Raw genomic sequence first — 25,756 nt, 5'->3', positions numbered from 1 at the left:
AGACTTGCTAAGAATTGGCCTCTCTGAGCATAATAGCTTGTGCACCATTTTCTCTTCAGCCTGTTTTCCACCTCTCTTACACTCCGAGCTTGCGTGGTCCTGCTATTCCAGCCTCATGAGTAGCTGGGACTGTAGACTTGTGCGACTGTGCCTTGTTGAGCTGAAGTTAGAGTCCATGCCCCATCCACAATTATTATTTTCATGCCCCAGAGAATGATTTTCACGCAGTACTAACTAGACCAGAGTGCCATCAAGGTATGAGAAGTGCGTTCTTAATGTTCATGCACTCAGCAGCTCTCTGTGTAAGCCAGTCTACCCGGGGACCTGAGCAAGATGAGCCATTCCAGACTGCAGTTAGGAAAGGAAGCTTAGCATTTCATCAGGTCCCATTAGAGGATCTACAGATTGGCTGCCTATTTAACCATCACCTGTCTTTGAAGGGACAGAGTATGATGGGATTAAGGACATAGAAGACCGAAGATCTAAGCAGGGCATACCTTTAATCCCAGCAAACAGGAGACAGAGGCAGATGGATCTCTGTGAGTTCAAAGCCAGTCTGAATAGAATGACATAGAATGCTTCAAGACAGCAGTAACTATGCAGAGACCCTGTCTCAAAAACAGAAACAAACTAACAAACAACTGAAGACCTGAATTTAAGCCCCAGAATCCATGTGGTAAAAGGAAAGAACCAGTAAGTTGTCCTCTCACCTCTAGAGATGTGTGCATGATACATATATATTCTTACACACACACACACACACACACACACACACACACTACAGTATTGATAAAGAGTTGAGGCATGGTAGTTGGCTCAGTGATAGAAAGAGCTTACTTAACTGGGATCCCATCTCCGTCATTGCTAAAGAGAAACAACAAACTTTAAAAAGGAGTTGAGGTACTCTGTACTCTTTGTGAGTAATGATGGTGGTCATGATCGTGTGGTTCAATGCAGAATACATTCCATCCCATTACCATTAGTGATCCTCCCACCTCTGCCTTTCTTAGAGGAAGAGTGTGATGCTCCTGTGGAAAAGTGGGTTGTCTTCCCCCACCCCCAACACACAAGAGTTGCAAAATCCGAGGTGAATTTACCCTGCATGTAGGAAAATAGCCTCTAGGACAGTGAGTTTTGTTCTTTATGCGGTACAGAGAATCAGTAATATAATGGGATGTGGAAGGTGAACTTTTCTTTCTTACCTCCTAGAACTTTGGCTGTGGTCCCTTGTTGAGATGCCCAGGCTCAGTTCAGTCCTTTCCTGGGCTTAAGGTTTCAGTTCTTTGGTGGTTTTGGCATCTTGGAACTTGAGACCTGATAGAGAACATGTGCAGTAGTGGCTGAGATGTGTGTACTCTTGCTTTGAGCTGTATAAATCAGGGTTTCTGTGAAAGTCCCTTTATGGATAATTTTCAAGTCCAGACCAAAATCCTGAAGGAAAGCCAGCCACAGCATGGGGACTCATTGACAACCTCCTGTCCCCATTTGAAGTGCCAGTCTTATGCAGTGTGTTTTTTGCCCTCTCTTGGGTAATGTGAATGGTTTGGATGTATTCTTCAGCTCTGTGCCATGTGGCTGTGGGAATCTTTGGACCAGGCTCACTTTGGAATTCTGCTTCTGTTCCCTGGGGCACTGTTCTCTGGGCAGGAAGCTGGAAGTAGGATTTCAGAACTGTTTAGCTTTTCACATGTCTAGCTAATTGATGCATCAGAATTGTTCTGGAGAATAATGTCTTGGTTATGTAGTCATAAAAGCCTTTGAGTTTTAAAATACATTTCTTTTTTTAAAAGTGCCTTTTATCTCTTTACTTGGATGGATGTAAAGTATCTAAATTTAGATTAATCAGATTAAGAACTTTAATGTATTATTTATGTCAGATTGGCTTCTCTTTGATGGCTTTGATGGCTTTGACCCTTTCCTCTCTGGATAGTGGGGATAGAATTTCACAAGTTTCCTCCCATCTCTCTCCTCTTTGCTATTTTCTCACATCTCTTTCCCCCATCCCTCTGTCTTTCTCTTTCCCCATTTGCCCCCCCCCCCCGACTTTGCAGAGCCCAGAAGGAGCCAGTTTACAAGACTAGTTTCTATGAAAACTCTTTCTCTAATTGAGATTAGAGAGAGCATAGCTGAACTCTTACAGAACTTACTTTTTAGGAATATTCTGTAAAAGAGACTTTAGCTTTGCAATTGTGAAGACAGGTAAGTACAGGAAGGATGTGGAGAAAACAACCAGTGGAAGAGAAGTTGTTCTTGGTGTGTCATACAAGGCCCTTCTAGAGAAGGTAATTTCACTTTCTCTTGGAAGAACAACTGACCTGTTTTCTTGCGCTTGTTCCATGGAGAGACAGAAAATTCCTACCAGCCTAACCTGGAAAAGCGGTCTTATTAGTATAGACTAAAACTAATTAAAGGTAGGAAGGTGGATGCCTGAACTCTTTAGATGTGGCGAAACTCCCTGTACTCCCGAGTAAATAGGAGGGGCCACTTGCAGGCACTGTAAGGTCAAGTTTCTCTTCTGGCTTCTTCATTAAAGAACTTACTAGTTGGTCTGTTGGAGACCTGCTGCTTCAGCTTGTGGATCTGGTTTCTAAATTTCATTCTGAACTACTTAGATTAGTGCCCTGAAAGCACCTTCTTCCCCCAAGAGGGAGCAGCAAACCAGAGGAAGATCCAGGAGATGGAGAGATTTGTGCAGGGCAGCAGTAAGGACAAGGAAGGAACTATTATTAAGTTGTTTAAAAATATACCGAATCCTGTTGGTACTGTGTTTGACCTGTAGGGTCTCTATTTTCCCTCTTGGTCTCTATTTCTTGGGATCTAGAGCTGTGTCTTAACTAGTTGTCCTTTCGGGTCATTAAAAAAATATTTTGAAATAATTTCAAAGATGCATGAACACTTTCAGCAGCATGAAAAGAGCTCGTATATTTGTTCATACAGTTTGCCAGTTGTTAGCATTTCCCAGTTGACCCTTGTCCCCCATATTATATCTCATCTTTTCGGAGCCTTTAAGAGCAAGATGCAGACAGGTTGTCTCGTCTCTAACCACTCCAGTGTGCAGTTCCCCAGACAAGGACGCCATCCCACACACCATGCTGCTCTCCAAGTCAGGAAGTCAGTGTGGATTCACTGTGTCCAGTCTTTGGCCACATTCGAGCTTGCTGACTGTCCCGATACATGTCCCTGGCATTTCCCTTGAACACATGTTGCATTTAGTTGTCACACCTCTTCAGACTCCCTTAGAGCAGTTTCCTTGCCCTTTCCTTGACATTTGTATCTGTGACAAGTTAAAAGGACAGGCCATACCTTGTGTAGAATGACTTAATCTGATCTGCATGTCATTTGTGATGACTAGACTCAGTCACGAGCCCTCACGAATCTCAGAAAAATGACACAGCACATACCACCTCACAGAGCACAGGCCGCTGTGCCTCGACTCTGGAGATGGTAAGCGCGATCACTAATTAGGTGGGGATCTTCTAGATAGCTCCACTTTAACCTCACCATTTCTCCCTTGGCTCTAGCTTAATTTTGTGTGCTCATGTGTTCTTGGGTTTTACTGATAGCTTGTTCCTCAGACCAGTGGTTTCTCTAGACCAGTGGTTCTCGGCCCCATTTAGTTAGGGGGTTGAATGACCCTTTCATAAGGGTCTTCGAAGACCATTGGGAAACACAGATATTTACATTATATTTCATAACAGTAGCAAAATTACAGTTATGAGGTAGCAACAAAATAATTTTATGGTTGGGGTCACCACAACATGAGGAACTGTGTTAAAGGGTCGCAGCTTTAGGAAGACTGAGAACCATTGTTCTAGAGTAGCATCTAGAATAGCATCCACTGACAGTCTTCACTGCTCAGTGGTAGTGTTCATATCCTTCACTCTTTCTGTCTTTCTTGTTGCTGTTCTAAAGAGAGCTTGCTTTATTTATATCAGTGTGGACTTGGGCTTGGCGATATTTTTGAATGGGACATAACTTTTATTATTTTTTATTTTATGATTAAATTATCCCGTTTGGTTAGTGAAACCCTTTCAGGCTGGTTACAGTATCCTTTGGTATGTGCTCACCTTTGAATCATTCCTAATGGTTAATATGCTTTCTTATAAATGGCAGAACTTAAGGCCACAGTGATACATAGGCCTGGATTCCTTCGAGGAATCACTTCCATTTCTGCAGCCCATAATGACAGCCTCAGCTGCTGTGTTTCTGTTCCCTGTGACCACGATGGCATCAGAAGCACTTTCACTCAGGAAGGGACTTGGTGGCAGGCTGCTGAGTGTCTTCGTTTTTTCACATGGCTCCAGGGTATCAGCTGCTAGGGAGGTCTCCTTTTTTTCTCTAGTGCAGGACAACCTCTGTGATTTTGAAAATATGGAGGTCTTCCCAGGGCTAATACACAGAATAACTTCAGCCATACTCCAGCAGCTAGACTTGAGCCTGCAATAAGAACATTGGTTACCTGAATACATTTCAGCTTTTCTTCTCCAAACACCATCCCTTCCATTGTAGTTCCCTGTCCTATTTGGTCCCAAAAGATTCTAAAACCTAGGCTGCTCAAAATGTGTTTTCTTAAGTCATGTGTCTCCTGTATCATTCAGAATTGTTTGTTTTTTTTTTAAAAGATTCATTTATTTGTGCGTTTTATGTATATGAGTGCTGAATCTGCTCCCATTATGGATGGTTGTGAGCCACCCATGTGGTTGCTGGGAATTGAACTCAGTACCTCTGGAAGAGCAGTCAAGTGTTCTTAACCACTGAGCCATCTCTCCAGCCCCCAGAACCTTTTATGTTTAGCAGATGCTCAGAGAGTCCTTTGGAAATAATAAATGTTTCTTATCTAGGAATTTTTTTCTGTAAACTTTTGGGAATTTTGTTCCAAGTTTAGTACTTCAGAACTTGTAGTCGAACTGATTGTAGTGGAAAGACTGTGTAGCATTCCTTCTTCAGCGTAGGACTGATCCTTTCCTCTACTCTTGGCACATGTAGCTAGTGGAAAGTCAAATTCCACTTACTTTGGAAATGTATGTTTGTGTCACAGTTCCTTTTAGTTAACTATAGAATCTATTTTATTTGCTTCTCGACAGCATTTATGTTAGCTTGCCACAAAACCACATAGTATACAGAGAAGTTTAATTAAAAGTGATATAAACAGACAAACAAAAAACAAGAAGAAAACAACATGAAGGGTGGTTGTGGTAGCATACACTTGCAATCCCAACAGAGGAAGGAAGGTAGAAGCAGGGGGATTATAAATTTGAGGCCAGCCTAAGCTACAGAATGAGACCCCTGCCTCAAACAAACAAACAAAAAGCCAAGGGAAGGAATTAAGACCTGAATGAATGCTGAAGTCCTTGTCATTAAGTCTTGAGGTGTGGTACCATTCTTTTTTCCATCTCAAGGTCAAACCCAATCTCCTGTAGCAAAACCAAGTTAATGAGCAAAGCACAGTGATGGATTAAAGTTTTATGTGCCTGGAGCTTCATAAACGATGGCCCCAAATCCAGGGGAAATGATTGTAGTGCTTAGGTTTGGTGAGGAAGGGACAGCTGTGTAGAATGACACTAGACAGGGTATGACCTATACTATTGTAGACAGTGGGGAGGTCCAGCACGGCCTGTCTGTTCATTTCTAGGGCTTCCTCTATAGCCTTCTTTCCTCTCAGTATGCAGCAAGACACTGCTGAAACCCAGAGAAAAGAAATGGCGTTAAGTATGGTGGCTGGTCAGTAATCTCAGCACTCACTCAAGGCCAGCCTGGGCTACACTGAGAGCCTGTCTCAAAAGGAAAAGAGAAAAGGAATGAATTTTCTAACTTTTATGGCTGGCTTGGCATGGAAGATTTTCCAATTTCCATGTCCACCTTCAGGAAGAAAATATTGAATTCTATGAATTACTTTGAAGAAGGGTAGAAAACTGGCAGGCAGAAGAATCAGGAGAGAGACTTTATTTCAGAGACCTTCTGGACTTTAACTGGAAGTATTCAGCCTGCTGAAGTGCCATGTTTTGGCAGTCTATTTATGGATCCCAATGTTACCATAGTATTAAGAGGTAAAAACCAAAGTTGCACTTATTCTAGATAGTACCATGAGCTGATGTTCTCTAATCCTTGGCTCACCATGAGTATATATTACCAATTGGGGTGAGAAACAAGCAAGAATGGAAGTGTATGGATACAAGCCAATTAGCCATTTCTGCAAATGTAATCCAGTCTATCAGCGTATCCTAACAGAGCAGTAGTGACATAATATGTTATTCTCTTTTTATGAGTCTTAACTTCAAATCCAAAAAGTGCTATACCGTGGCTGATGGGAAGAACATTCAGAACTTTGTAGAAAGGCACCTACAGCTTCTTAGAGAAGGGATTCCAGAAGTATGTGGAATAAATAGTGGCTGTGAGTGTGCACCAGTCAAAAGTAATTCTGTTTGTTTATTTATTTTAAAGATTTACTTTTTTTGGCTAGACGTAGTGGTTCAGGTCTTTAATAGAACATACTTGGAGGCAGAGACAGGTGAATCTTTGTGAATTCAAGGCTTGCTTGGTCTACATAGTGAGAGTTCTAGGACAGCCAGAGCTACATAGTGAGTCCTTGTCTCAGAACCCCCGTCCCCGCTAAAGGATTTACTTTCACTCATGTGTGTGCTGTGTGTGCCAGGAGTGTCAGGGCACAGCAGAGGCCTGGAGTGAGCACTGAATCCCCTGGAGCTAGAATTGCAGGAGACTGTGAGTTGTCTGACATGAGGGTTAGGAACTGAACTTAGGAGGAGGAGTAAGTGCTCTTAACCTCTGAGCCGTCACCTCACCAGCCGGTTTGTTTTTAACAGCTCTCATTACAGCCCAGGTTGGCTCAGACTCCTGACCTTACTGCCTCTGCTTTCCTGGTGCTGGGCTCACAGTGTGAGCCGCCATGTCTGGCAGTCTTTTCTGTTTTCTCCCTAGGTTTTATTCCTCATGGGCTTAGAGTAACAGTCATAGCAGTTGTACAGTTTGTTTTAAATTGAAGGTCCTGTAATTACCACATTTTGTATATTTAGCCCTGGCTTGGAAATGGCATGGTGGGGGCATTCCTGAGACCAGGGTACAGCTCTGCACTGTTGTTTTAGCTCCTTAGCTAAGTGGGGAAACCACCTGGGCCACGTTTGATTTTTTTTTTTAAAGGAGGACGGAAATTATCTGGTAGAATCAAGTACATTGAGATGAGGCAAACAGAGATCAGTATACAGAAAGGGATCAAAAATACTATCTAGACCAAGTAAATACAGTGGCATACTCCTTTGTTTGCTCTTCTTCCTTCTCAACTTGAAACCTTAAGTTCAATCAGGATAACTCTGTGTTTAAGAACAACCACCATGAAGAAAGACGGAGAGATAAAGCCTGGTTTGTGTTCAGGGACAATTTGATTTGAATTTGCCTGCAGTTAGAGTTGGCAGGGTTAATGTGCACTAGCTGAGAAGCCCCACTGTTACCTTCTGGCGGCCCATATGCAGATGCTGCTGCTGTATTATTATCAAAGAAAACCCGATTAACTCAGAAGTCCTTTAAGTGTCTGTGAGGCCAGCTGCTGCAGCTCAGGAGCAGGTTTCCTTCCTCCCCCCAGTGTCAGACACAGCTTTTAATCTCTTCTTCAGAGCTGCTAAGACTGCATTGTAGCCTTAGAGCCTCGTGAGAGTCTAGTCACCTTTGATCTGTACTTAATAGTAGTTCAAGAGGAGCTTGGCACAATTAATACATGTGACAATTTAAAAATAAAAACAGCCTGCCCATGGTGACCACACACCTTTAGGAATCAAAGGCAGGGATCTCTGAGTTTGAGGTCAGCCTTATCTACTTGGTACCCAGGCTAGCCAGGTCTACATAGACCCTATCTCAGAATAACTATGCCAACAATCTGATCAGTTAAAATGAGAATTTAGAACCGGAGAGAGTGTTGAAGATGGTCTAACTCTGTCAGTTCATGGATGAGCAGTGTAAGGATCAGAAAGGGTCCCAGGTAGACTGCCAGGATCAGAAAATCACCTCAGGCTCTTCCATTGCCAGCTGAGTTCCTTGTCACAAAGTGCCCAGAGAAGGAAGATCATCTCTTCTGCTTTTGGCTTCATTCATCTGTGCACTTATTCAAATCGTATGGACATGTTGCGATCACTGAAAAAACTAAAGCCTCATGAGAGAAGCAGAAGACAAGGGGTAGTGATATGCTGGAAAAACAAGAGAGCAGCTCTCTTGATAAAGGCCTTCCCAGCTCAGCTGGTTGCACATGAAATCCTGGCAGAGTGCCGGCAATTGGGAAGGAGAACGGGGCTCAACCTCAGCCCCCTTGCCACAGCACCAGTTTGTCTGTTTTGACTAGAGAAGTTTGTTTCTGTAGACTATTTTTGTAGGAGAGGTGGAGCATGGGAAGGTGATGATTTGGGTCAGATGAATAATGGGGTGTGTCTCTGTGGTTTTGGCTGATGCAGCGTGCTTATTGGCTTTCCTGTTGCTGATACTTTCAGAGGTGTTGTCCTGAAAGAGGCTCCGTGGATTGTCTTTATTACCCACCTCTGCTAGAGGGAGCAGCAGTGGCAGAACTTACTTAGGGCTGTTGGTTTGTTTTGCTTGTAAAAACTGCTTTTATGATGGTAAAGTCAAGTTGTCAGTGTGAACAGAGGCCTTAGGTGAGAATCTGGGGAGGGCTAGAAAAGGGAAAATGGGGACGAGGACATGAGAGTGAGGGCAGAGCAGCTGACATCTTCCTTTCAAACTCTGTAGCTCTGTTGTTCTTCACAGCTGCTCACTGTGTAAAGATGGAGCATTTTAGGAATGATGGCTCCCTTGAAAACTGTTCATCACAACCCTGTGCTTTGCAAGATGCAGTAGAGTCTCTTCTGTAGACGGCTTCTCACAACCAATGAGCTCCCACACAGAGCAATACAATCATTTCAAATGCTGTCAGTCATCGGTTGGGGTGCTGAGGATGCGAGAAATAGGAAGGGTCTTCGTGCGTTGATTCTTAGAAATAGTTATTAATAGAAGAACCTCTTCTCTTCATGGAATATATTATGGTATAAGTGGACAAAGGGACCCCAGACACTCAGGACTGTGCCTATTGTTCTTTGCTAAGTAGTCACACAGACCGTTGTTTGTTCCTTCCCAGTTTAGAGTGTAGGCCAGGATTAGACTAGTGAGTATCCTGGCTGTCTCACTTGTGTGCACCTTAGACAGCTTACACAGAAACAGGCTCTCAGGAAATGCTCTCTAGGCTTTCGGAGGAACTGTCTCTTCCCCAGGAGAGCAGGTTTCCCATTCTAGTGTTGCTGATGTACGTGCCGAGGCCAGGGTGCTGCACTAGTAGCTATACATGAAACAGAGAACCATAATAAATGTAGAAAGGGACTTAGTGAGGACAGACCTACATTGAACCTTTCTGGTGAAGAAGGTTAAGGTATGTTCTGGTGAGGCAGGTATGTTCTGAGAACTACCTTTTCAGTGAGTCAGGCCTCTCGCCTCTATGAACAAAACACCCCACAAGTGGTTTGATGTAATATATTGTTAGGTGACTAAGGCAAATAGTATCTCCTTAAGCTTCAATTATGACGTGTGTGTTTGGCTCAAAGATTGGCTTTCCTGAATCTTAGATGCTGGGAGACCCCAATGCTGAAGCAGTTTGAGAGTGACTGAGTGAGTCTTTCTTGAGCATTTCCAGGAACCAGGATCATATTCTTTCCCAAACAGGTTTTCTTAAGCTTTTTGGTCTGTATAACAGAACTGAAATCTGTTTGCAGGAAGTGAGCCCTCTAGGTTAGTGGTGGTATCCTCAAAGGAGATTATTTTTGAGATCACATCTCTTAGCTTTGCCTAGATTTTATCCTGCTGAGCAGTTTTGTCCCTTTGTCTTACTCATGGTCTTGTCAGCCATCAACAGAAAAGAGTATGGGTTGATGAGGGAATATAGATCTCAATATCTCAAGTATCTTAAGAAAACTTGGACAGCTGGGGTGCTGTGCTCAGCTGTCAGGGTGATGAACTGGAAAACGTCTTAGAGCTCATGTCATCTGCAGAGGTTTTTACTGCCCCCTCCATATGTGTATTCACCAGCCATTTAGGAATAAAATCAGTTTAAATGAGGAGCACAAGCTAAAACTGCATAGGGTAGGGATTTAAAAGGAGTGTGCATTCAAGTATTTTCCTTCTGTCCAGAGGAAGCGTTTTAGTTCTGGTACATTCTAGATATAGTCTCTACTTGGAATTCAGACCCTAGTTATTGTCCTTTAATGACCTTGTGTGTTTGTGATGGAATCCTTGTATGCTGCCCCCTCCACTGCATGAAAGAGGGAGGACTGTCAGGTCACTGTCACCTTTTGTTTCCCGAGAAACAAATATGGTCAGGTGCATTATTGGTGGTCAGTTATGACATTTGAAGAACATTTTCTGACTAGGACAATTTCCCAGGTACCTCCTTTAACCAAAAGTTTCCTGGAAATTTCCCTCTGGACTGTGCCTTTTAGTTGAGTCTTCGTGTGAGTCTCTCTATTGCCCCTTATTCTTTACCACTTATTTTTCCTCCACTCCCCCTATCCCCAACCAGGTCAGCTGAGCTGCATTCCTTCCCACCTAAGGAAGAGAAGTTTCTCCAGCAGATTGTGGATTGCCTTCCCTGCATATTGATCCTCGGCCAGAACTGTAATGCCAAGTGCCAGCATGTTGAACCTGCTGCTGGGGGTGCAGGTGCTTCCCACTATCAAGCTGGACAGCGACGATGAGCTGTAGGCTTCGCGCCTCCGCTTCACTTATGGGACTCAGACCGGGTCAGCCTGGGCACTCCCGGCCAGTATGAACTAGTACATACGCTGGCTGCACACCAGAACAACTGGGAGACCATCCCCGAGGAGGACTTGGAGGTTCAAGAGGACAGTGAGGATGCTGCTCATGTTTAGCTGAGCTGGCAGGTGACAATGCATCATGCTCTCCTACAGGTACCAGCCTTCCACGTATGTCTGCACCAGCTTCTTTTCTGACTTTTTAGAAAAGTAGTCTGGTGCTGTGTATTCTGGGCTCTGAAAGGAACACAGTGAGAGAAACGTAATCCTCGACGCTAACTGGGCAGGCAGTAGCGTTTTCACGCCAGCCGCTGCTCATCATACTGCAGGTCCTGGGGAACGTTTGTCTCCATCAGAGAGGAAGGGATATGTGATATGTGATTGTTGCATCTTGACAAGATCTTACAGAGTAGGTTATCAGAGTTAAAAGGCCCTTTTTGTTTCTAGAACGGTTTCTAGCCATTTCTTTCTAAAGAGACAAGTGATATGATGAATAATTAATATTTTTAATAAAACTGAGAACCATGTGAGAAATTTTACTGCTTTCTCCTCAGACACTAGCTGTTAATTTACTGAGTGGGGTAGTTTCATTTCCTGACCTTAGAAGGAACACAGACCGGTTCTGATTCAATACAAAGGAACAAAAGATCCCTCCCGTCATTTGAAGAAGACCTTGGCTCCTTTTTATGTAAACTCCCAAGGAAGCACCAGGGCTGTGGCATCTCCTAAGCTATCATGTTGCCTCTTCATCATTCTGCTTACACACAGGAAGACTCCTCTCTTTCTGGCCTTCATTTGCTACTAGATAGCTAGGAGTAGGCCAAGGCTAGATGGAAAGGGGGGTGGTGAAGGATGTGATGGTTGGGGTCAGAGCAGGGTTCATCATCTAGCACAGTATGGCTGTGCTAGATGGGTGGGCTAGTTTGACCAACATGAGAGAGTGTCTTTGTTAGTACCTCTCCATCTACCCCTCTTCTAGGATACTTGGTGTCTCTGCCAGTTGACTGTGGCCTATAAAAGAGACAGTCTTCTCACTTCCTTCTACATGTTTCTTTTATCTTTATGTGCCAGAGTGGGATATGTAACAATCCCCATTTTCTCTCAGTCAATTGTAGTTGTGGCTTCCTCTGTTTTCAGGCGTTGTACTGCTGAGCCTACATACCAACCCTATTTGATTTACATTTCTAGAATTTTATTGCTTTTATTTATTTATTTAAGTGTGTTGTGTGTGTGCACGCACGTTTTTGGTGTATGTTTAGAAGCCAGAGCAGTATGCCAGATGCTTATCAGTCATGCTACACACACACACACACACACACACACACACACACACACCTCACACATACACACTCACACACACACCAAGATTATAATTGAGGAGGGTACTGGAATTACAAGTACTAGAGCAGCCTTTTCTTGGCATGGTTAAAATGAAGCTTCTCACTCTTCTGAGAAGTTCTCTAGTTTCTCTGCTCTTTTCTGTGGCTGATGAGATTTTCCTTAAGCAGTTTCTCAAGATTTGCTTCTTCTCCAAAGCTCTGATGTGGAGCTGGGAGCAGATTTACAGGGATTCTAAGCTTAGCTTCCTGTGATGCCAGGGGCTTTGTGGGCCTCTGTGGGTTTGGCTACCACTCTCTCACCACATGCTTTCAATCTGTCGAGTAATCAGGATACTGAACTCACTGTTGGAGCAGGGCACAGCTACCTGGAGAGTCCTCATGCCCATGCAAAAGATATTTTCTTCAGCTCCAGTTATATTTAGGATCAATGTGTTCATGCGTTCTATTGATTTGGAGAAGGGGTTGGCAAAGAAAGGAAACATTTAGCTAAAGGAAACCAAAATTGAATTAGGGGAAATGGATGTCCCTTTTGAGCTGTCAAACTATCAAGGCAGAATTTTTCCCCTCTGCCCTCTTATACAAATGGTCATTTTTCTAATATATAAAGTTACTCATAGCCTCACCATTTTCAGCATATTCTAAAATAGACCAGCTTTATATCAACTCACACTGCACATGTACCTCCAACTTGTTAGTCTGGCATCCTTGAGATTCCCAGGTTATGCTTTAATAAGGGGAACCACTGTTATGCCTTTAGTATTTGAGATCTTATTTAGTGTTCAGATGTAGCCTTTTTTTGTTTTTCTTTCCCAGTTGGCAGCATATTTCATAATCTCTCATATAAGTATTTTATATTCCCTCCCCAACCCCAACTCACTTTCTGTCATCTGCCATCTACCACCTCTTTTTTTTCAATCTCCTCTTACAGGATAATGGACAGGCACGTTGTCTGCCTCCACACTTGTACAGTCTGGTTGGTAGTGGGGTGTGTGTGTGTGTGTTGGTGTGTGTGTGTGTGTGGTGTGTTTCTTTTGTAAAGATTCAGTTTGCTCAACCTCAGAGGATTCCTCACAGCCCTGGCAGTGCTTCCTTTACTATGGCGGTTACATAATTTCAGTTGCTCTGAGGTCGTTGTTCTTCCTCTTTCCTCCTCTCCTCCTCCGTTGTCCTTCACCCCTCCTCATTGTCCTCTTCCCCTCTTCCATTATCTATCATCATCAACAACAACTATAAATGTTACTTATTTTGCCCAAGCTGACCTCCAACTTAATTCTTCTGCCATAGCCTACCACTTGCTGGGATTCTAAATATGAGCCACCACAGCTAGCTGTGTTGTTCCGCCCTTTCTGTAGCTGGTTATCCCAACAGGTACTTGCTGGCTCTTTGGGAATGTCCCTGTCACCTGCTACACAACTGGCATGGTGGCATGATTATTGGCTCATAACGATGTCTGCTGAGATATTTCAGGGAAACAGAGGAAGACAAACATTTCTAGACAAGGTTTACTTTGCAAATATTTGAACTAACCAGTTACAGTGATACATTTTTCTCTTTATAACCCTCAACAAGTAGTTAGCAGTGGGAATAACCTGTTTTTAATATATATGCTGATTTTTAATTATATCTTAGCAGTTAATGCTTTCAAAGTCTAGTCACCCCACAAAGCATCATAAGAGAACAAAAAATTTAAACAAAAATTTGACCCTGAAATTTCCTAAGATTATTGCTATGAGACTAGCTTCTCATACATTCTGGCTAGTTATTGGCATTTATTCTGGTGCCTAATAAAGAAGCATTTTATGTACCTGTCTCAATTAGGATTCTTATTGCCTGCAGTGAAACACCATGACCAAAAGAAAGGGTTTACTTGGCTTACACTTCCACATCACTGTAGAAAATCAGGACAGGAATTTAAGCAGGGCAAGAACCTGGAGGCAGGAGCTGATGCAGAGGCCATGGAGGATGCTGCGCCACTGGCTTGCTTCCCATGGCTTGCTCAGCCTGCTTTCTTATAGAATCCAGGACCACCTGCCCAAGGATGCACCACCCACAATGAACTAAGCCTTCCTCATTGACCAACACTTATTAAGAAAATGCCTTACCAGCTAGGATCTTATAGAGGCATCTCTCAATTGAAGTTCCCTCCTTTCAGATGACTTTTAGTTTGGTGTCAGAGTCGACATGAGACAGCCAGTGCATTCCCTTTGATGCTGCATTGTCTGTGGATGTAGTATTTAGATGAAAGGTCAGAGTTGATAGGTAAGAAGTATAACGAAGACTATGGCAAGATGCTGTTTTTTCAGGAAGGAGGGCATGGAATAGGTCCAGATGGTTTTTCCAAAAGAAAATAAATAAGGGCACGTTAAAATATCCAAAGAAGAGATATTCTAAGTATTCAAAGTAAAAATATTTAAAGAACTAATAGAAGTAAAGAACAGATTATTTTATGGGGCAAGAAAGGGGAACTGAAATGATGTATCAGGTAGGATGTAGGAAGTTCAGACCGACACTAAATCATAAATACCTTGGAGACAGTGAGCACGTGCTCTTTGCCTAGCAGTCTTACCCTTATTCTAGTATTCTGTGCATAGTGAAATGCAAGCCATCCTGCTCACACTGTTTGCCAAAGAAAATCAGGAACACTTATTCTATGTAGTAGACATATTAAGTAGATGTGTGGTTAAAAGTGAATTGTTTTCTTTGGTGCTGGGGATTGAACTCAAGGCCTGTGTATAACAAAGATTGTGACTTCTATCACTAAACCAAACCTCGAGCCAGGATTTTTTAAAATTCTTATCCAGGAGCTAGGGATGCATCTCAGTTGTAGATCTTCTGGCAAGTTTATGTCTACTTGATATGTTAGAGTCATCAGAGAGGAGGGAGCCTCAGTTGAGAAAATGCCTTCATAAGACTGGGCTGCAGACAAACCTGTGGGACATTTTTCTTAGTGATTGATGGGGTGGGGCATGCTCAGCCCATTGTAGGTGGTGCCAACCCTGTCCTGGTGGTCCTGGATTATTAAGAAAGCAAGCCGAGCAATCAGGGGAAGCAAGCCAGTAAGCAGCACCCCTCCATGGCCTCTGCATCAGCTGCTGCCTCCAGGTTTCCTGCCTGTTTGTGACTTCTTGTCCTGACTTCCTTCAGTGAGGAACAGTGCTGTGGAAGCATGAGCCACATAAACCCTTTCCTTTCCAACTTGCCTTTGGTCATGGTGTTTCACCACAGCAATAGTGACCCTGAATACGACAGCAGAGCACAAAGCTCCAGGTTATACTTGACTGTTAAGCTTATTGAAAATAATTTTTTTGTGATTTCTTTTTTTTGATACCACAGCCATTCTTAGATGATGCTGTCTTGTTTTACATGGAGGCTTTACTCTGCAGCCGGCATACTTCTTAAGCATAGGGTGTGAGAGAGGATTCTTCAGACCCCTGCTTAGCAAGTCATGCCTTCTTTTTTTCAGAACTTCCTTGACGTCAGGTTCAGGCAGTTCCTGATACATAGTAGTCTTTCAGGAACTGACTAAACATGGCCTTTGTGGCTAGATAGATGAGGAACTGTGTAGCCATCTGGGTTTGTCACTTAGCTCTGTGACTATGTAAGATGGTCTAGTCATCCCTGTATTTTGGGATTGATGTGAAGCAAAAATGAGACAAAATATATAAAGAACCCAGCAATGTTAACACATAATAAGCTAGCTCCTCCTTCCATTTAGAGAATAAATCAGTGTTTTTAAGAAGCATTCCTGGGCTGGAGGGGTGAGTCAGTGATTAAGAGTGTTCTTGAAGAGAACCTGGATTCAGTTCCCAGCTCGTGGGGCCACTTATAACTTCCTGTAACTCTAGCTCCAGGGGATCTTGACACCCTTTTCTGGCCTCTGCAGGCCCTGCACTTTCACATGTACACACACACACACACACACACACACACACACACACGCACGCACGCACACACAATTTAAATGTTTTACTTTTGAAAAGACAGAATAAAGTCCCTATTTTTGTAGTCATTTGTCTCTTCTCTGATAACCAGCTCAAATGCAGACTTTTCTCTTTTTTTTGCAAACCGAAGTCCCTTATGCTAGTGAACTTTGAGTTACCCAGCCTTACCAGGAATAAAACTCTTCACAGTTCATCCTACTTGCTTTTATAGTAAAACAGAAGAAGGTTGTTTAAGAAGGTTGCAAGTACAGAAGTGTGTGAAAATTTAACTCAGATCTTTCTTTTCCATCTATTTTCTCTTTGCCTGTGAGTCTCATCAGTCGCTGAATAAAGCTTCAGCTTCCTATTCAGATAGCCTCTCCATTCCTGTGCTTCTGGGATAGAGCTCTGGGATGGCCTCATATTAACCTCAGTTTCTTAGGAGCCATCTAATGGCCTAGAAACCTATTTACTTAACTTCCCCTTAGAGAGTATTGGTGTCAACCAGAGTCAATATATTTTATATGACATGGCAAGGAGTAGGGCCGTTTTTCTTTAATATGTAATTAATATTTAAAAGTGAGGAGCAGGTGAGATAGCTCAGTGGGTCAAAGTGCTGGCTGAGCATGCCTGAAGAGTGGCATTTGCTCTCTAGAACCCATGGTAGACGGATGAGAGAGGACTGATTTCTTCAAGTTGTCCTTTGACTTCCACATATGTGGTCTGTCACACGGCCACCTGTATTCTTCCATACACATATCATACACACCCTTAATAATAAATAAAGCTATGCTTAATAAAGTGGAAGTGAATTCAGAATCAACCCTGTAAAATAATAAATAAGAAACTTCAGATGCCAATGAGAGGGGTTGTGGAGGAAAACTGTAGCGTGGACATGGGGTAGGGCTCTCTTGTGACAAAAAGACCTTGAAGATCTTGTCATGCAGCGGACAGCAGAGAGGGTGGACCTCTCCAGCTCTTTCCAAACCTCGCACATCAAACCTTTCCAAAATAAAGTATTTTGCCTCAAAAAAAAAATGTTGGGTATTAGGGCGAAGTCTGCACTGTGTAAGTGCTCTGCATGGGCAGGATCGTTGCTCGATTAGTGTGCGCTGCTCTCCGTGTTGGTCTCAGGAACCCGGAGCTGTGGATGAGGAGGAAGCCAAGGCACTGCTAGTTCCCACCTTCGTCCTGAACACACAGATGTTTTGAGTCTCAGGAGCAGTCCTGGTTGGGAAAACAACATGAGTGAAAGGACCTTGGGGAGGAGACTCTCAGGTACCTCCCCACCCCGGAGGGAGTCAGGGCAGGACCTCAAGGCAGAATCCAGAGGCCATGGAGGGTGTTCCTCAGGACTTTCTCTGACACACCACCTGGTCAGGAGTGGCACCCAACACAATAGGCTGGGCTCCCTCAGATCCATCACTAATTGTGAAAACGCCCCAAGGCTTGTCTATTTTTCAGGTAACTCTAGCTTAGTCAGGTTGACAACTGACGTCATCCTTTCTGTAACTGAGCTTTAGCAGCTGAGTTAGCGTCCTACCAACTGAGCAGATAAACATCAGGAGCACTCAGCCTTCTTGGTGCGCTGAGTGATGAACAGTTGGCTCTACCACTTCATACGGAAACAAAGCCAAAGAACTGCCCTCTCTGCTGTTCTCAGAGTAGCAAGCACTTCTTTTACATTCTTTTCTTTTTAAAATTTTCCTTTTTTCTGTTTTCAAATTCTTCTCTCAATACCTTCCTGACCTCAGCCTCTTTTCTCTCCACTCCTACCAGTCCCCACCTATCCTCCTTTTACCATTTTTCTTAATCTTGCTAGAAGATGGTTTACAGAACCTCTATGTGGTCCCTTGAATTTGTGCCAGAATGTATCCTACAAGAGAGCTCTTCCATTGTGATTCAAATGGGAATCAAGGGTTCTATTCCTGATTCCTGAGTTTTCTCTTGACTATTGCTTTCAAGCAGCAGGGTCAGATGAATGGTGTGAGATGCGACCTGAAAGGTGCAAAGAGTTTGTCATGACAATCACATGTGCTTCTGAGGCAAGTAACAGAAGCACTGTTTCTTATCGGTTAATCCACAGTTACTGTGTGCTGTCTGACTGTTCTGATTGTGTTCTTAGTTGTATGCTGGGGCTGGTTCTGGGTGGTAGGAAGGTGAGGGTAAGATGTCTATCTCATGTGGCTACAATGGCCTTGGGACAGCTCTGTATTAATATTATTTCCTACTCTCTGCCTCCAGAAGACAGTCATTAGCTTTCACAAATCCCTCTGTGTCCAGGTGATATTGACTCTGCATGAGTGGCAGTCTGCATCTGACACTCATGGGAGAGCTGCAGGACCAGCTGCACGGCAAACTGACGGGGTGGGAGAAGAGAGCACTGTGTTTGCTTTCTGTCCATTTTATTTAGTGCAAACATGGATTTACAATAGTCAGGCAATAGCAGTCCTTCCCAAGCACTGAGGAGGTTGAAACAGAAGATTAAATTGTTTGTGCTACTTAGTGAGTTTAAGGCCTACATAGGGTATATGTGGAGATCCTGTCTCAGAACAGCAACAACAGAAAAAACCTAAAACAGAAACACTACCAACAGCCAACACAGAGGTTTAGGAGTGTACAGCTTTTCTCAAAAGTGCTAGTACAATCATTACAAGCCTTTAGTCTGGCAGGTGTGGTGACACATGCCTGTCATCCCGGCACTTCAGATGTGAGGCAGGGTACTGACATAAGTTTGAGGCCAACAGGTATAGCAGGTTCAGGCCAGCCAGGGCTGTACAGAAAGGCCTGCAGTTAGGCTCGGGAGATGGACTGTTAGGATGTGCTTCCTTAAGATGCCATATGTAAGTCAAGGCGCAGAAGGTGGTGTTGGAACAGCAAGTGTCAAACAAGTTTTCCAACCAGATCCCAATTCCCTGCAGTTTGAGGCACAGACACTGTCTTTAAAAAAAGGCCTTTAATCAGAAAATTTCTTTTAATGAATTTGTACTTATGAGTAAATGTTTTCTCTCTCTCTCTCTCTCTCTCTCTCTCTCTCTCTCTCTCTCTCTCTCTCTCTCTGCTTTTTAAGACAGAGTTTCTCTGTATAGCTCTGGATGCCCTGCAACTAGCTCTGTAGACCAGGCTGGCCTCAAATGCATAGAGATCCACCTGCCTCTGCTTCCTGAGTGCTGGGATTAAAGGCATGTGCCACCACTGCCTGTTCTTTCTGTTCTCTTAAAGAGGGTGTCTGTCTTATGTATGGACTTGGCAATTTTGGCTGATGGTTTTCTTAGGCACAAAGGGGTCCTTGAGGAAAACCTAAAAATGTTTGATTTAACCAAATAAAATTATTCTGAAAAAAATTTGATGAAATTTATCTTTTATTTATTTTTTGACAATTTCATATGAATGTAAATAATGTATCTTCATCATTTCTATCCTAACTCTTCCCCTCTCACTCTTCCTAGGCACCTAACATGTCCCCATCTCGACTTCATGCGTCCACCTCCCACCCCCATTTTTTTATAATCCATTTAGTCAATTAATGCTGCCTGTTGGAATGGTGACTGGTCTTGTTAACTTGACCCTGTGCAGGTAACTAAAGCTTCAGTGAGTGCATGAGTGTACTGGCCATGTCTTCCAGACATGTTCCTTAAGCCTTGATGCACGTGGAGCTTTATATAGATATGCTATGTCGGGTCCAGTCACATATCTCAGCATTTTGACTGGCTATGAGTTGCTTAGTTAATTACTGGCCACTACAGGGAGAAGCTTGTTTGGCTAAGGCTGAGGTCAGCAATTTGACAACATGGTTAGTTAGCAAGGCAGCAGTAGGCGTTTCCCTCCTACGGCCTGTGACCTCCCAGGCTTGGGCTTTTGGTCAGGTTTACAGTACCAGCTATAAATTCCCTTAAATGAAAAATTTGCAGATAATACTTAGACTTTGAAAATTTTGCTTTCTTCCTATAATAAAATTGGTTCTATCTTTCTATGATGTCTGGGGGCTGGAGTATAGCCCAGTTGGTAGAGTGCCTACCCACCACATAGGAAGGCCTGGGTCTAGTCTTCAACACTGTGTAAGGAAAGCATAACGATGCATGTCTGTGATGTAGCATGTGGGTAGAGACAAGAGGATCAGGAATTCAAGGTTCTTCTTGACAACACAGCAAGTTTGAGGCCAAACTGGGATACATGAGACCCTATCTCAGAGCGGGAGTATACACTTAGAGGAGCTGTGGTTAAAACAAAACAAAACAAAAACTACATATAATTTATGTAGTGTATGAGCCATAGAGATGGCCCAGGAGGTGAGAGAAAGCCCAGATTCAATCTGGAGTCTGCCACCAGCCCGAGTGCCAGCAGCATTTGCATCCCAGCGCTCCTACAGTGAGATGGAGAACTGAGTGGACCAGTTACCTGGAGTGTGCAGCACAGCAGCCCAAACTAGAGCTTGCCTCACAATAACGAGGAAGGAACCACCTCCTGAAGAGTCCTCTGACCCCGTCATACAAACACCAGGCTCCCTCTTCTCGTTCTCTCTTCCTCTGGTCCTTAGGACTCTCTTCAGTCTTTTTCTCACTGTTCCTTGTGACTTTGCTGTGGTATTTATGCAGTTGTGTATTCCAATCTAAACCTTGAAATCTTATGAACCAGCTTTTTGAAGATGCTTACCTGAAGCGACTGCTCGCATCCCAGCATGTGTAAGTCAGGGCAGTAAGAGGCTGTTCTGGACAGCAGGATGAGAGCCGGGCATGGTTTCCACCTAGAATACACTCCCTGCATTTTGGGGAGAGAAGAAACAGCAGACTCCTCTTGATCTGGGCTTGGGTAAGGAGCGGATGGACTTAGGTAGTTTGCTCAAATTGAAAATGAGATGCTAAAAGGCTCAGGTTTCTCGGAGCTCAAGTGACTAAAGTATCATGTGACTTACCTGGAAATAAAGTTTAGGTTTTTGTTTTATTTTATGTTTTTCTGCTGGGGGTAGGAAGTGGGGTGGAATTTGTTTTGACAAAGGGTTTCTTTGTATAACCCTGACTGTCTTGGAACTCACTGTATATACCAGGCTGGCCTCCAACTCAGAGAACTGACTGCCTCTGCTTGAATGCTGGGTATAAAGGTGTGCGCCATCACTGCCTGGCAAGTTTAGTTTTTTGCTGGCAAGAAAGTGAGAAACTTTGTGCTTTTTTTCTTAAGGTTTATTTATTATATATACAGTATTCTGCCTGTATGTATGCCTGCACACCAGAAGAGGGTACCAGATCTCACTGTAGATGGTTGTGAGTCACCATATGGTTACTGGGAATTGAACTCAGGACATCTGGAAGAGCAGCCAATGCTCTTAACCTCTGAGTCATCTCTCTAGCCTGAACTTTGTGCTTTGTAAAAAAAGGAAAAAAGGAAAAAACAAAAACATAGTACAAACATGTATCAGTGCTGATAGAAGACAGGTACTAGATAGATAAATAGGCTACCTTTCTCTGACCTTTCGTGTCTAGAGAAGGCTATTAAAGAGGGGGGTATTTCAGGATTTCATTTTAAAATACATTTTATCAAATACAGATACCTTCACAGTAGGAAAGATGGCTTGGTGTGTGTACCTTTGGGCCTGGCAGCGTGCACACACGCGCACATACACACATACACGCACACACACATACACACACACACACACACAGAGTAAAATGTAAAAAGAAGAAAGTTGCTTCCAGCCCAGATTAATAGTACAAGCCTGTAAAATAGGCACCTGAGAGGTAGAAGGAGGATCAGGAGTTCAAGGCTAGTATTGGCCACATAGCAAGTAGCAAGTCTGAGGGCACATGACTACATAAGAGAGATCCTATCAAAAAAACAAAACAAAACAGAAACAACAAACTTAAGTTTCAAATAAATATTCAGTCTAGCAGTTGTCAAGGACTTAAACCTGAACAGATACAGGATGAATTCTTTTAGAGCTTTGTAAGATATATTCTGTAAGTTAACTCTGCAAGAAGGCTTGGTTTGAGTTTGTAGATCTCTGAGGGCAACAGGAACTGTGTACTTAAGTTCTCAGTTGATGACTGGCCATAGTCCCCACTCACACCTTTGTGACAGTTTCAGAGAGATGAGGAGCAACGGTACACTGGATAGAAATATATGCTCAGGAGAGAGAGAAAGCAAAAGCAGAAACTACAGAATAGGAAAAAGACCCATGGAGGATTTATTTCAAAACCAAGGGGCTTTCTGGAAAGTTCTGTACAAATTTGGGAGTATCAGTTGTGATGAAGTTCTGTTGTGTGTGACACACAAAAGTGTAGGCAAGCAGGTTAATTCCTCCTCACGTGGGCAGCTGAGGGTCAGGCTTCCCTTTTGTTACTGCTTCATTATTCTTTTGCTTCTGATGTTTGAGATGGGGTCTCTCTACATAGCCCTGGCTGTGAACTCACTCTGTAGACTAGGCTGGCTTCACAGAGACCCCCTGACTGCCTGCTAAGTGCTGGGATTAAAGGTGTGTGCCACCACACTCTCTCTCTTTTGGTGCCTACCTGCGAGTTTGCCTGAGGCAGCTACACACAGCTGCTACTCTGTCATGTCCTTGTGCAGAAGGAAGATGGGCAAGGCCAAAAGGCATGCTTCCTGCTAGAACCCATCAGTTCTGTTTTTCATTTTCTCTTGCCTTACCCCAATTTCCCCAAAATATAAAGACTAAATATTGGCTTGATGATCCTTATTATCTGCCATACCAAGTAATCATAATTGTGTGTGTATGTGTGTGCATGCATGTGGCATAGAATTGAGTGTGCAAGCTCACACATATGCAGAACCAGAGTAGGACTTTTGCTATTGCTCTTTACCGTATTACCTTGAGACAGGATCTCTCGCTGAACCCGAAGTTTCCTGAGCCAGGGGGCTCTTGTGGCCATTCCTGGACCTTTATGCAGCTGTTGGGAATGGACTCGGATCCCATGCTTGTGCACCCTTACCCAGTGAGCACATGCCTATATTCATCATGTTATCACCACAGTGTAACCTGACTGAGCCTTTGGGATATCTGCAGAGTCCTGGAAAATGACAGAAATGTTTGGTGACTTTGGCTATCAGTTTGCAGAATGATTTCTTGGTTCAACAACTGATTGTATTGTGGATTTACTGTGCTAGATATTGGCATTCTAATAGTGAGTAAGTAAATACGGCCTCTTCCTTCAAAGGATTTATAGGCTAACAGGGAACAGAATCTTCTCTTCCCTTTTCTTCCTTTCCTTCCCCCTTCTATTTCCTCCTCTCCTCTTCTTCCCTCTCTTCTCTTCATTTTTTTCTCACTTCTCTTTTCTTTTTTCTTCCTTCTCCCTCTCTTTCCTTCTCTTCCTTCTGAGATAGGATTTCCCCAGGCTCTGGTAAAGGTTGGCCTGGAACTCACTGTGTGTCCCAGGTGGCATATGCCACTACACATGTCTAAACAATATGGGTTTCACATAAGTCATCTATGAGTGTTTTGAATGCAGATAAGGAGAGACAGAGTGCCAGGGACCCTGTAACGGGAACGACTGTAAGGTGTGATGACACTTAAGGGCTGCTGGTGCTAGCCAGGCTGGCAGGTGGGGACAGAGATGTGAGTGGAAGGCAAGAGGGAGAAGACAGGATTACCTCCTGTCTGAGAGTTGCCCTAAGAATTCATTTGTCTTACACTATTTGTCCCCTTTTCATGGGGAATCAATAGGAATTTATAAGAATTCAAAGGAAGGCAGGTACTGTTCTTTTCATCTGAAATGGCTGAAGGGACTGCCATCCTTTCTACTTTTATTTTCTCTGTCTAGATGAATGCTTGCCTTTGCAGGTCACAGAAGGGGGTATTAGGAACCAAGGAAGTAGGTGAACAAGTGACTGGGGTACACTGAAGTCCCGTTGCTCCGTTGCTCCGTTATTCATCCGGATTTTGGTTTTAGTGTAGATGAGACTCAAGGGAGGCAAGGATTGGTTCCAACCCTGAAGTACTGATCTGACCCCTTCTCCTTCTAGGAAGTGGATATTGTGGTGGCGCCGTGCCACAGCCACCGGCCTGCAGTAGATGTTCTGGGTGACTTGGCGAATGATTTCTTGCCTGTGATAACCTACGCACTTCACAAAGATGAACTCTCTGAGAGGGACGAGCAAGAGCTTCAGGAAATCAGAAAGTATTTCTCTTTTCCTGTGTTCTTTTTCAAAGCACCCAAGCTGGAGATTATGGACTCCCCCAGCGGGCGAGCAGAGAGTGAACGATCACCACTGTATCGACAGCTGTTGGACCTGGGCTATCTGAGCAGCAGTCTCAGGAACTGTGGAGCCCCTGACGAGGACAGCAAAGCTCAGAGCATGTTGGTGGAGCAAAGTGAGAAGCTGAGACAATTGAGTACCTTTTCTCACCAGCTGCTACAGGCCCGCCTAGTGGATGCAGCCAAGGCCCTGAACGTGGTGCACTGCCGCTGTCTTGACATCTTTATTAACCAGGCTTTTGACATGCAACGAGACCTACAGATCACTCCTAAACGTCTAGAATACACTAGAAAAAAGGAGAATGAATTGTATGAATCATTGATGAATATTGCCAACCGAAAGCAGGAGGAAATGAAGGACATGATTGTTGAGACACTCAACACCATGAAAGAGGAACTTCTGGATGATGCTGCCAACATGGAGTTTAAAGGTAGGTTCTAGAGCTTAAAGGGGTGTTGGGACTGTAGAGGCCTCTGATTATTATTTTTTTTCAAATAACTGCATCTTTTAATGGCAGTAATACAATTACTGGGTTACAGGATTAAGAGACCACATGAGGGAAGGCAGGTGAGACACTGAGTACAAAAGGGGACAGGGGAGTCATGCCACAATCATTGTAAAAATACAGTACATTATATACATATTTGCACCGTTGACTTTCAACTCGGAAATGCTGTTTACACTTTTGTTGCACTCCTGGTTAGAGAACAAGTTTTCTCTAAAGTGTGGCCTGCTGGCGAGTGGAATTCAGGCAGTTTCCTTGTCCCATGAGGGTCTTCTCTGACTATTCCAAGAGGAGGAATAGTTCCTCTCACCACAGATTTCATTCAGATTTAAAAATTCATTTAATTTCTTTAACAAAAGAAAAATTTTCTTTTTCAAATGTAGACCAGGCTGGCTTTAAACTCATGATCCTCCTGCCTCTGCCTCCTGAGTGCCGGGATGACAGGTAGGCACTACCAAGCCTGGCTTTTACAAAAGAGAACTTTCAGAGGGGTAGGACCCAGACACTGCCACACTGCACTCTTCCTGTCCTACACTTACCATGGTCCCAGTCTAGGAGACCAAGGCTGGAGTCCAAAGACAAATCTCATTGATGACTGTTTAAGGAAACAAAACAAAATTAAAAAAAAAAAACACAAAGACAAACAAAACCAATCTGATCTTGGTGCACTGACTCCACAGGGTGTTATCCCTATGGGGCACAAGCCCCTCCCACCCTGGCTTCAGGCCCTAAACTGTTTTGAAGGAATTTCTTTTTGGGTTGTGGATGGTATGGGGGAAGGTAACAGATGGGTATGTGGGAGCCTATCTCTCCCTGAGGTGTGTCAGGTCTCCTTTTCAAAAGGAAGCAGCTGGGCCAAGAGATCCATATAGAAAAGGCAGGCTACAAGAAAGCAGACCTCTAGGGCTTGGCGAGTGACCCAGAGGCAGAATGGCCTACAGCAGGTCTTACCCAGTTCCCTGATCCAATCTTGGGGATGTGGTCACAGGA

At 43.6% G+C, this 25,756-nt stretch overlaps 1 protein-coding gene across 1 annotated transcript in view; it reads left to right on the top strand.

Annotated features, from left to right (window-relative positions):
- The window catches only part of Dstyk (dual serine/threonine and tyrosine protein kinase), a 50,049-nt gene that overhangs the window by 5,510 nt on the left and 18,783 nt on the right, over positions 1-25,756 (top strand). Inside the window, 5 exon segments of the mRNA XM_038349627.1 lie at positions 10,562-10,573; positions 10,576-10,673; positions 10,675-10,774; positions 10,777-10,949; positions 24,028-24,691. Of these exon segments, the coding sequence (XP_038205555.1) occupies positions 10,562-10,573; positions 10,576-10,673; positions 10,675-10,774; positions 10,777-10,949; positions 24,028-24,691 (1,047 nt within the window).

The sequence above is a fragment of the Arvicola amphibius genome, chromosome 12 (assembly GCF_903992535.2).
Source record: "Arvicola amphibius chromosome 12, mArvAmp1.2, whole genome shotgun sequence".
NCBI classification, from domain to species: domain Eukaryota; kingdom Metazoa; phylum Chordata; class Mammalia; order Rodentia; family Cricetidae; genus Arvicola; species Arvicola amphibius.
Note: the sequence above shows the minus strand (reverse complement) of the source record. Positions and strands in the feature narration are given on the sequence as shown.